The 13,114-nt window shown below is 42.6% G+C and overlaps 1 protein-coding gene across 8 annotated transcripts in view; it reads right to left on the reverse strand.

The window, feature by feature from the left end:
- CPVL (carboxypeptidase vitellogenic like) overlaps positions 1 to 13,114 on the reverse strand; it is a 142,539-nt gene that overhangs the window by 77,665 nt on the left and 51,760 nt on the right. For all 8 annotated transcript variants that reach the window (XM_073899004.1, XM_073899005.1, XM_073899009.1 and 5 more), the window contains 2 exons: positions 824 to 946; positions 186 to 317 (listed from right to left, as the gene is read on the reverse strand). In XM_073899004.1, the coding sequence (XP_073755105.1) occupies positions 186 to 317; positions 824 to 946 (255 nt within the window). The remainder of the gene's footprint in view (positions 1 to 185; positions 318 to 823; positions 947 to 13,114) is intronic.

The raw sequence follows: 13,114 nt of genomic DNA on the forward strand, positions 1-13,114 counted from the left end.
TACAGCCAAAGTAAATTCAAAGAGACCTGGATGGTTCTTTCCTTCACTTTGAGCCTGCACTCATCTGCCTCATCAGCGTACCAGCTACACCTTCTCTAACAACAAAATGCCTGAGTACCACGATGCTTCGAGGACCCGGCTCAGATGGTTCTCATTGCTCCGGGCAACGCAGGTCCAGAACTCACTTCAAAGGCTTGGAGCCACCTCTTCTCCCTGATGTATTTCACGCAGTCATCACACTGCTTCTGGAAGTACTTTCTCTGCTTCTCATCCAACAAGCCAATTTGGTACAGGAATGTGGCGTAGCCCCCTATGATCTGAGGAGAAAAGAGAAACACAAACGACACAGGGAGAGAAAGAGAGAAGTTAGGGAAGCCTGCTTGCTTGGTGAAATAACCCTCTGTCATTTGTCAAACTCACGCGGGAATTAGCCAAGCAAGACACTTAGACATGTGTGCGTACCCCACAGAACACACACATACACAACACACACAATGCGCACACGTACCCCAAACATACACACACATCACACGTACACGCACGCGCATGCCCCACGTTCACACTCACATCCAACCTAGGCTGACATAATAAGTTGACACCTTAAAACATTTGGTAAAAATGAGAAGGTTTTAACATAATAAAATAAAATTAAAAAAATAAAAAATAAAGAAAATGAGAAAGCTTTAACTCATTAGAAAGTCAACCGGGCAACATTATTTCCCTCCATCAAGTTAGGTCTCTAAGGTCTGAGGAGCCTCCATTGGATTAAAGGGGATTTAATCTCCTTAAAGGGCAGAATGGAAAGGAAAAAGGAGACACCTACTGATTCAGGATCAGAATACGCATCTCCAAGAGCAATTCCTTTCAGGTTGATCTTCGTTGTCACCATGGGGCCGAGGGTGTGGATATAGTGTGCGAGGGCTGGTACGTACTTCCCTGCGTACGACTGAGAGGGTAGATGTGAAAATGAACCATCGCAAATTGGTGCTATAACCATCATGTGTTTAAGCTAATTAAAATAACAATAAAACAGCAGTATTTCCACATGAGACCTACCACATATTTTACCTCACGCTGTAAATTCCACAATAGCACAGAGCTCTGTCTCTCACTTCTTTTGGCATCCCCAGACAGCACCGGTGATATGCAAGTCACCGGTGAGGTGCACAAAAAAATGACAAGGGGACATGGACTAGCTGAACGGTCTAATTTCCTTCCAGAAGAAGATAACGTGGGCCACCGACACAATTCTCAATTCTGCCACCCATACGGCTTGTCTTTCCAGAAAGCGCCATTAAAAACTTTATTAAATAATAAAGAAAAAAAATCTCAAGGCCAAAATTAAGATTTCAAATTCTGTATGATGATGCAATTTGAAATCTACATGTATTAAAATGGAAAGTATATTTACCGGCTCCTGAAATTGTCACTTGACAATTATCTCTGTTTCCAACCTTTCCAAATACATGGTTCTTTTTCAATTTCAAAATATTTTGTGGACACAAACATTATAACTCTATTTTTAGATTATGCTGAAAAAAGCTACTATTCAGGAATATTTTAAAAATAGCTTTGTACTGGGCGCCTGGGTGGTGCAGTCCGTTGAGCCTCTGATTCAGTTTCGGCTCAGGTCATGATCTCAGGGTCATGGGATCCAGCTCCACATTGGGCTCTGCGCTCAGTGCAGAGTCTGCTTGAGACTTTCTCTCCCTCTGCCTCTCCCCCCGCCCCTGCTCCCCACACTCTCTCAAATAAATAAATAAATAAATAAATAAAATCTTAAAAAAATAGTTTTGCATTTTTTACATTAAAAAGCTGCCTTTTTGACATCTCCACTTATATGTCTAATATTAAACTTCCTATGTTCAAAATTAAGCTTGAATCCCCAAGCCTTCCTTACAGCCCATTAGTGATAACTCTGTTCTCATTGCTTAGGCCAAAAATCATGGTGTCATTTTTCTTTTCTTTTTTAAGCAGGCTCCACGCCCAGTGCAGAGCCCATCGCAGAGCTTGAACTCACAACCCTGAGATGGAGACCTGAGCTGAGATTTAAGAGTCAGACGCTTAACCCACTGAGCCACCCAGGGCACCCCAGTGCCATTCCTTCTCTCTCACACCCCACAAAAGTCCATCAGTGAATCTTGTCAACTCTACCTATTCTGTCAAAATAGGTCCAGAATCCAGGGTCTTTGCACACACCCCCTTCATCACCTTGCTCCAGGTCCTGTCACCTCTTGCCTGGATTCTTGCTTTAGCCTAACTGGCCCCCCTGCTTTTGTCCTTCCCCTCATCCAGTCTATTTTCAAGACATGGTCTACTAAAACATGAATCTGATCTTGCCACTCCTCTGCTCAAACCCTGATGACTCCCCAAGTCCCTCAGAGAAAAAGCAGGGTGCTTTTTCGGAGACATAAGTATTGCATGATCTTGTCACTTCGTTAACACTGTCCCCTGCTACCCTCTCGCTCATTCCTCTCTCGGACCAGTCATGATTGTGACCTGTACTGTGCCTTCCACCGGGGGCTTTGCCTTAGCTGCTCCCTCCACCTGGAACGCTCTTCCCCCAGATGTCCATATGGTTAACTCCCTTACTTGCTTCAGTGAGACCTTCTAGGGATGCTTTCCCTGGCCACCCCGACTAAAATTTTAACACCCTCCCCCCCTGTTTTTTTACATTTTGTATTTCCTCTTTTTTCATCGAATCCTTATCACTTTCCTACAAACTTTTACTTACTTATCTTGTGTAGTTACTCTCCCACCCACACTAGAATAGAATATCCATGAACACAGGGAGATCTGTCTGTTTTGTAGGTTAGTATAGCCCCTGTGCCTGATGCTGTTAGTGCTCAATACAGTTGTTGAATGAATGAGTCTTGAATTAACCTACATGCATCTGAAAAACACTAATGCATATATGTTCAAAATAGACTAAAGGCATGGAATAGGTATATATGAGTCCACAGACCCTTCGTAGTATTTCCAAGGCTCTGTAGGGGTGTGTAGTTCAAAGCCTGGGAGATCCCAAGAGCTCTCATTTGTTCTATACCCTAATCATATGCTGCAGATGTCATTACTCCCATATCAATATGAAGGCACTGAGGCTCAGAGAACTTAAGTGGTAGAGTTAGAATCTAACCTGCTTTCACTTACTCCCAAACCTACACTCTTTCCAAGGTATGACAAAGTAATGTAATTTGCATAATTTATACAAGATCTCCTCACTGATGCAGCCCTCTTGCGCAACAGTAATTATTTAGGCTAAGTATTATGCAAAACAGTGTATCCATTCATAAGCATGAGCACATTTTAGCTTCCTTGAGGTGATATAAAGATGTGTTTACATGCTTGAAATGTGCTTTGTTGCATAACAGTGCTATACTTTCCCATTAGGAACAATAAGTGAACATTTATCAAATGTAATTTCAGTAAGATGGACCAAAAAACCCAAATTTCCTTGAGTAATCATTTTACTGCTAAAGATGTATCATACAGTCTTCATTCAGTGATAGTTTATTAGACAACTCTTCTGTCAAAGGCATTGTGGTAGACATTTGAGAAGACATAAAAATGAATAAAGCATAGAACTTGCACTTGTGAAGTTAATCATTTCTTCTGAAAAAATGTTACAAAAACTTGACCGCTATGTGATGGGGTGAAGTTTGCCATTTCATGGATTATTATTCTCACATCGTGTACCTTGCCCAGCACACAGTAGGAACATAAAAACATACTTGATAAATAAATGACTAATCTGACATTACTGCTAAACATTTTTTCTCTATTGGATGTTATCATTCAAGTTGTCTTGTTGTAAGACCTGGCAATAAAGCATCTCTTTGGGCGCCTAGGTGGCTCAGATGGTTAAGCATCTGCCTTCGGCTCAGGTCATGATCGCAGAGTCCTGGGATCGAGTCCCGCATCAGGCTCCCTCAGGCTCCCTGCTCTGCGGGGAGCCTGCTTCTCCCTCTCCCTCTGCCCCCCCCCTCTGACTCTCATGAATAAATAAAACATTAAAAAAATTTTTAAAAAAGCATCTCTTTAACTCTTTCTGAGATGGAAGGGCGTATATTTTAAGTTGCTCTAATGATGGTGATGACAAATTCAGGCTAAAACAGCTACATTTTTATGGCACCCTCCCCTTTGTGGCCACCATGCGTATCTGGGATAGATCCAGGCAGGAAATTAAGAAGGAACACCTACTCAATTTCTGAGCATCGACGACAAACAGGCTACCCCCCCCACTTCAAACTGAACTAATTTAAAGTTAATGTTATCTTCCCATATTTTAAAATGATGAAAACAAGGGTCTGTGCATTCCAATCACGTGCCTGGCTGGAATTCCATCAAGGCTCAGCTGCCTCCACATCTCCCATTTCTCATATCAAGCCACACTTCAGTCAATGGTCCTGGAGACTATGAGTCTGTGGTCTCCCAAGCTGGAGCTCAGCCTTGGGTTCATCTACTACATGCTTGCTAAGCTGACCATTTAAAGAAAACAAGATGGTGAGAGAGGTAGTTCTATAACCGTGTCCAAAATAGTTTCCTCAATGTTCAGTCCACATCTGCTAGCCTAACGATGATGTTTATCTCATTTTTGCTTTCTAATGACTATCACACACTTCCTTGCCCTGTGTCAGTGTGACAAATCCTTCACTGCTGTTTCCATTAATCATTCCATTGCTTGAGTGGCTCAGGCTGTCACACAGTAGACAATTATAGGATTATTTTATGGAAAACAGACACAGAAACATTATAATGAAATTTCAATTATTTTCACTCTCGTTGAGACATTTTTTTTCTGCATGATCAGACTAGTTTACTCTTCCTGAATCATTTATTTCTCAATTTAATGATTCTCTGACCACCACGAGCACTTTAAAAGACAACCAGACAATAAATCTAATGTTCTTTTTGCCCAGTTTTCTCTTTTCTGGATATATTTTAAGTAGACTAGAAACCTCTATTTTAGGGGGGAGAATTGAGGTGTGGCTGTCCGATGGATCAGAAATGAACTATGTGGCCCCTTAGGACGTACAACTATAATCCTGTAATTTTATGAACTCTTGCTTCTTTTGTTCTGAGTTCTGTCTGTAACAACGACGAGAGCAACAACCACCACAACTCTCGGCCCTGTGGTCTCTCTGATCTCTTGCTGGGGCTCATCAATGTGGGCAGCAGCTGGGCAACGAAGCTCCTGATGTCTATGAATTAACACTAACCTTCTACCATCGGATGAGACCCTGGCCTCATAAAAGCTCAGAACAGCATCAAAGTGATTATAAAAGGAAAGAGGAAAAGTGTGGCCAGAAACAATCTGAACACATTATTATTTTAAAATTCAGCAGTGACCCTCAAATGAGGAACTCAGCCAGACAAACGTATTTATTTAACACAATAATTCAAACTAGGTTAGTGATCGACACGTCAGGATTTTCGTCTGCCCTTGTTACTCTTTTCTAGTATTTAAAGAAGCTTCCAGCTGCAATTTCCAGCACCATTGTTCCACGGCTCATTTTCCCCACAGTGACCCTATTTTGAGCTCGCCTCTGACGAGAAGGCCCAGAGATATTAGGGTGTGTTTGTATATGCTTGCATTTGCTGGGGCTTACAGAAGCAGTAAGCCTCCAGTTTTCCTCTTACATCACACAGATCTCAGAATTCAGTTCTCAGTCTTTTATTTCCCCCCCGAGAGAAAAAGGTCTCCACATCACAGCTGAACAGTGGTTTCAAATCTCCGTCTGCAATCTTTCTGAGTTCTTAAATGATGTTTGGAACAGCCTAATGGAAATCACGTTAGGAGCATATTGTACTTGTAAAAATAGTCTAGAGAGAATGTAATGCTTGTTAATTATCCAGATGTGTAAAAGCACAATGAAATTGGACTTAAAGAAACTTGTAATTGTGTATTGCATCCGAAGCTCTCCCTTCTTACATGTTTCCGCAACGACTTACTGTACCCCTGCCACCCGGTTACTTTTAAAGGAGGAAAAAAGCTTTCATATCTACAATCAAGTTTCAATCAGCTCTCCCAGAAGAAAAAAAAAAATCGTGTCAGAGGATAAGACTCTAATGGAAACAATGTCTTCTTGCAGAAATTTCACATATGTTAGCGGTTACTATTGTTTAAACTACTCTACATTTCTCCGCTACATTTCTTACTAAAGTTTAGTTATAAAAAAAAATAGATGCAGCTATATTCATTCTCTGCCTTGCTGCTAGTTATACACTGTATGGTAAAACATGCAGAACCTCTCTGGATGATACTGAGCAATGGCCTCTGAAATGAGACACACCTGAACCTGGACACAGAGTGTCACTATCCACAGGCTGTAGTTCCCAAGCTTTGCCCAGAATGGGAAGAGGTAGAGTGATCAACCTCAGGAATGGCATGTTGAGGACGCTCAGGGGTTATTCTGTGCCGTTTGCTCTGCTGTGCGCCCCCCCCCAACCCCCAGCCACTCCAGTTGGAATGAATGTCTCATTGAAGAATTCACTTCAGGGCTGGAAGGGGCTCCTTCAGGTCCCCAGAAGGAAACAAGGTGGGCTGCCCTTCTGGAGAGAGCCCTGTCCTTTAAGCGCTTCCCAACCACACAATGTTGGTGGAGCCACCTCCATTCATGGGGGTGATCAAGAGAATAAGGGGATATGCTTTGAAGAGAGTTTTAGACCCACATTGAAAAACCACAAAAACTGGTGAAAAGTCTAAGTGTAATGGAATAATAGATGACACAGCAGTCAAGAGAACAGGACGCAGTGAGAGCAACCTTGACTTCATCTAGCCTCGGGGTGGGCTCTTCCTTCCCTCGGCACCATTATTTTCTCTGAGCAATGGAGGTGTGTTCTTAAAATGGCCAGCTCAGAGAATTAATGAACAAGGAAAGCTGGAACTTCAGCATTGTGGTAATCTCTACAACTTCCTAGACATTTCTAGACTGTGTGTCATCTAATTTCTAGTCCACACTCCTGCAATTAAAAAAAAAAAAAGGCTTCTAACAAGAGGATGACTTTATCTAAACATCTATTTTTCTTGAAAAGGAGCTTAAAAGAAATGCAGAATCTCTAGGAAAGGACGTAAGAAAGACATTTTGATCTGTATCTATTAGTCACATATTTATGCAAAGTACACGCCAGCTTCCAAATGATATATTCTTATTTTGTATTGAAAAGATGCTTTAAAAAAAAAATCCAGTACAACCAGTATGGAAAACAGTAGGGAGGAGCCTCAAAAATTTAAAAATAGAACTAGCATATGACCCAGCAATTCTACTTCGGAAAATATATCCAAAGGAAATGAAAACACTAACTTGAAAAGATAGCTGCCCCCCACCCCCCGGCCCATTTTCATAGCATTGTTATTTACAACAGCCAAGAGATGGAAACAACCTAAGTGTCCATCGATGGATGCATGGGTGAAGAAGTTGTGGTATATACATACAACGGAATATTATCCAGCCATAAAAACAAAGGAAATCCTACCATTTGTGACAACATGGATAAACCTTGAAGACATTACACCAAGTGAAGTCAGAGAAAGACAAATAGTGTATAATCTTACTTGTATGTGGAATCTAAAAAACACACACAAAAAGCAAAACAAAAAGAGATCAGACTTGTGGTTACCAGAAGCAGAGGCTGGGGGAAGAGGCAATTGGGGGAAGCTGGTCAAAAGGTACAAACTTCCAGTTCTAAGTCACAAATTCATTTTCAAGTCTAAAAGGAAATATTGGCAGGTCAGATGAACATAACTGAAAATAGACATTTGTCATGTCAAGAGTTAAAGTGGCTTGAATATCATCTAATAAAATTCAGCAAGTTCCAAGCTCTGCGAAATAACTGCATTCCATGGACTTCAAGCCTTTATGTCACTTGAAACTTCCATTTACTCTATAAAACTTTATGATGAAAGCTTAGTCTTTATGATTAAAACTCAGTCTTCACCAGAAAGACAGCAACATCCAAAAGGACAGCGAACTTCTGTTTGTATAAGGTTGATAACTCTCAGAGATTCCACATGAAATATGGAAGGGATGTCAACTCCCTTCCACAACAGTGCACCTGCTTTCTGCGAAGAGGCAGGTTTTGGAGACGGAGGTTTCAAGGAGAGAGCACCCAGGCTCCAGATAGCGCCTACATAAGCAGGGTTCCAATCCTTAGCTAGTTTCTCGTTTGTAGGCTTTGGGCTCTGGAATCTGGCTGCTTCAGTCTCAGTCCTGGCCAAGTGACCCTGGTAAGGCTGACCTAACCTCTCCAAGCCTCAAGTCATCTCGGCTATGTAATGGAGATGATACTAACAGTGCAAGCTTCAAATAGCCATGACATGCATGAAACAATGCTTAGCACCATGCCTGCCATATAGTCCATTTCCAATACTCTCAAATAAGAGCTATAAATAGAACAAGCGAACTATAGACTCTTTTTTTAAAGATTTTATTTATTTGTCAGAGAGAGAGAGAGAGAGAGAGAGAGAGAGAGAGCACAAGCAGGGGGAGTGGGAGAGGGAGAAGCAGGCTCCCCGCTGAGCAAGGAGCCCGATGTGGGACTTGATCCCAGGACCCTGGGATCATGACCCGAGCTGAAGGCAGACGCTTAACGAACTGAGCCACCCAGGCGTCCCTGAACTATAGACTCTTGAAGGCCCCCTTCTGGCTACCAAATTCAAGCCAGGGCTAAAAGGATAATGGTGTAGTCCTGCAGAGGCGTTCTCTCACTCCTGCTTGTACATCAGTGCTGGAAATGCCCCTGTTACAACTATCTTTCTATGGCTTGGGCTCTGTCCTCTATTCAAATACAAGCATGTTGGGAGTAAGTTTAATGTAGCAGATCCTTTCTAATGGACAGTGTGCTGATAATAAGTCAGAAAGGGGGAGAGAAAGAGAAGAAATCATGATGGAGACGGAGCAAGCCTGAAGAAACAGGACCTGAGCACCAGACAGCCAAGGAAAGAAAGGAAGGCTGAGGTTCGGGGGGGGTTGGATAAGGGAGTAGAAAGGACAGTCCCCAGGGCCTGGGACATAGCGCAGAGAGAGAAGGGAAATGAAAAGACGCTGGAGAGAAATATCACCAACATTTTTATCTAGCAACAACCTTGCACAAAGCTGCTCTGTAACATTCAATAAGCACTGTGCTTAGTATCGTATGAAACAAATTACACAAACATGGCTTTCACCTACCGGGAGCCTGCAACCTGACCGCAGTGGACCATGATGATTTCAATAAAGGTTGTCAGACTCCGTGATCCCAGCAGGACTTCACTCATGCAGATGAAGATGAAGTATCCTATTAAGCTCCTAATTTTTAAACAGCTTCAAAGTTTTGCCTTTATTGGGCCCTCAAATTAACCATGGTTGCAAAATTGCTGCTGAGGAGAGTGGGCTCCTTCTTGCTGATCAAGAAGAGATGCCCAGTGTTAACCACACGTTCTGCCATTTTGGACGAGCTCCCCATCCATGGCCACAGCCACCGATAGGCGCGGAATCTTTCTTGGGAGTGGACACAAAGCCACATGCTCAGACAACAATGGGCAGTTCCCCTTCCTCCCACTACCTCCCTGCCTCCCAGTGAGGGCTGTTTCACTTTAACTTCTAGCTGGGCCCATGTACACTTGAGAGGATTCTAAAGTGTGTCTGTCCCTCAAGAACAAGAGCAATCTCACTAATAGTTACTGGCTCGGAAAGGATAACACTTATAAAGAAAGTTAATTATGTGAATTAAATGCAGCTTGTTTCTCTTTTTGAAGTACATTTTTTTCATGCCTTGAGGAGGTGATTTACAGACACATTTGTCTCTCTTTAGAGAAAATTAATTCCAGTTGGTGTTCTGGGCAGAAATGGAGAGAAGGGAATGAGATACGCGGTTCTTCCTTCGGCCTTGCACTGCCTGCGAATCCCACAGTATGCCTGGTTGTGGACTCGCCGTGGTCCATGCGGCAGTGGCAGGGAGCGTGGGTCAGTCCCCACACATTTTGCTACTATCCAGAACTTTAAATATCAACTTCTAAGCTCCGTCATCATTTTTTAGACAAAGCAAACTATTTCTTTTAAAGATGATTTCAGGGACGCCTGGGTGGCTCAGTTGGTTAAGCGTTTGCCTTCTGCTCAGGTCAGGTCCCAGAGTCCTGGGATCAAGCACCGGGGTGGGCTCCCTGTTCAGAGGGAGCCTGCCCCTCCCCCCTGCTCATGCTCTCTATCTCACGTTCTTTCTCTCTCAAATAAATAAATAAAATCTTTAAAAAATAAAAAAATAAAGATAATTTCAAAATAATAGGAGAGACAATGCCACATCCCAAAAACAAGTGAGCAGAACTTTTTAAATATCTCAGCCCTTGTCTACATGCATTAGGCCATATGCTTTGGAGCCGTAATGTATTAATCCAGCTTTTCACCATGAATGGTAATAATAGTCATCATGTGTTGGGTACTCACCACAGCCATCACTCCGTTAAATATTTGAGGAGGATTATCTAATTAAATGCTCAAAACAATCCTATGTAGTAGGTATTGTTATTACTTCCAGGCTCCCTTGCACCAAAGTCAGGGTGCTCCAGACCCTTCCAGCATCATGCTAACCCTCATTCATAGTACACAAATGGGAAGGATATTTAGGTCCAGTACATTTGCATCGAAAAGCAGAAAACCATTTCCAAGTTTACCATTTATTTTTCAAGGATGATTCTACTATTTTAGTGGCATTATTTGTTCGGCCTCCTTAAGAGTGTGAGGAAATTAAGATTTCTGAAGAGAAAGGCTTTCCCTTTCTGGAAAAATCTATCATAACCTTTTTTTTTTTTGTGGAGAGAAGGAGGGTGGGTATTACATTAAAATTGCAATTGTATACAGATGCTTTACGAATACATCTAGGTAACTATGCTTGAACATCAAGGAAAGTAAAATATACCTGTAAGTGATCTAATCTAAAATCCAAGCCCTCTGACTGTAAGATGAAAAGCGGAGTCAAGAGAGGTTAAGGAACTTGCTTGGAATCATCCAGAGTGGCAAAGCCAGCAATGAATCTCAGGTCTCCTGATTATTAACCCAGAACTCCTTCCACTTTTCCTTTCTGCCTCCTAGCCTTAAAACAAAAGATTGGAAGGAACAAACTGGACTGGAAAAATGTAGCATTCATTCTAATAAAATGAACCATCAAGGCATTATTATTTAGTGCTCCTCCCTCTAGAAAGAGAGTGGGGGCGCCTGGGTGGCTCAGTCGTTAAGTGTCTGCCTTCGGCTCAGGTCATGATTGGGATCGAGCCCCGCATCGGGCTCCCTGCTCAGCGGGGAGTCTGCTTCTCCTTCTCCCACTCCCCCTGCTTGTGTTCTCTCTCTTGCTGTCTCTCTGTCAAATAAATAAATAAAATCTTTAAAAAAAAAGAAAGAAAGAGATGTGGCCCCAGATTTAATGTATCCCACATAGTTCGTATGAAGATGATGCTGCCTGGCAACCACATCTCTAAACCAGGTCCTGCCTGGCAACCGCATCTCTATCCCAGCTCTGGCCCACCCTTGTTCACATCTTCCTCCATCACTTGGAAGGCATAGGTTTCCTTAAAAGTATTCATCCTGGCAGCAAAGAATGTAAAAAGAAAACTGTCCTTTCCCACACACATTCGGAAATTACATGCATGAAACTGCCAGGCAGACATGAAATAGACAAATTCTTCATCCAGAATTTGGCAGCTTTGCTGAAGTCCAACATCATGGTTAACAACATCGCCATGTTATTTGCAAGGCAGGAATTACACAGTAAGCAGATCACTCTTCTGTTGGAGGTGGAGGCTGGGCATTTTCTAGGGTTGTTTCCAAAATGACAGGAGTGTCACTTCCTGCCCCTTTGCCCAACCTACCTCAGGGAATGATTGGTAGAGATCCTAAATAATCCTGACCAAATAATTGGCTTAAAAAAGATGTTAAGTATGATACGCCAAACAGTCAGAATATCCTTCAAAATAGAAAGAGAAGCAAGCAGGTGGAAGAGAAGGAAATTCCTAGTTCCATTAACTTGCCATTCCCTTGAAAAAACTTAGACTATTTTTCACCTTGACTCCCTTACAGTAAACATTTGTGGTTTGAGCTTGCCCAGCATCCTCCCAGCCCTTCCTCTGGTATAATCACCAGAATCTTCCCTCATCTTCACTCAACCCCCTCTCTCAGGTCTTGTGATTCAGAAGGTGAGGGTCCCCCTATGATCCTACCCCTCCCAGAGCATTGGGGTGGGTCTCTGGTACCATTATTGCCAACCTGTTTGTCCATCCCATTGACCCCAGTTATTAGTTCTGGAACAGGCATGGGATCCAAATGGATCGCCTGAGATTCGGGAATATGGGTGGAATATATTAGGAAAGAAAAGTTGAGCTGACAGGCTATACTTAGAGCTCTGGAGTTGGGTGGAGGGGCAAGGGCACCGGTGAAAAAACCGTAGCTTAGAATTAAACCAGCGACGTGCAAACCCAAGTGAATAGATCAAGAAAGAGTAAGAGACAAATTCCTGGTGACAGCGTTTGAGCACCCAGACCCAGCCATGAATCAGCTGATCTCCTGTTTTACTCAAGCCATTCTGAATAGGGTTATAAGCAAAACAGCCTTGACTAACACACGTCTCCTCATAATTCAAAATCCAGCTTAATTGTAACCCCTCTTCTGTTTGGCCCTTCCTGAGGATCCCACATTGAGAGGTAGCTATGTGCACTCTCCTTGTGCTATTTGTCTTTATACCTACCTCTCTAATTGTACTTTTCATTTGGCATTGTGTTTATTGCCAGGCTTACAGATTTAGGGTAGAGTTAATGTCTTATTAATCACTGAATTTCTAATACTTGTCCAATGCCTCAGACCTAGTAGTCCCTCAAACATGTGTGTTGAATTGAATTTGATTCTAACTACTCTTTCAGTGAACACTGCACCCTTCAACGAGTTCCCATTACACTTAGAATGAAGTCCAAACTCTACCATGGACCTACATGATCTGCCGGCCTCTCCCATCTCAGATCCTTCTACAGTGGCTCCGTGCTTTTCCATGAGTCTGTCCCCAACTCAGAGTCTGCATTTGCTGTTCCTCCTTCCAAGAAAGCTCTTCTCCAAGATAATTGTAGCTATAGCTCGACTACCTCACTCATTCTGCT

This window comes from Callorhinus ursinus, unplaced genomic scaffold (genome assembly GCF_003265705.2).
Source record: "Callorhinus ursinus isolate GAN/ISIS: 27379988/994484 unplaced genomic scaffold, GSC_fseal_2.0 scaffold12, whole genome shotgun sequence".
Taxonomy (NCBI): Eukaryota; Metazoa; Chordata; class Mammalia; order Carnivora; family Otariidae; genus Callorhinus; species Callorhinus ursinus.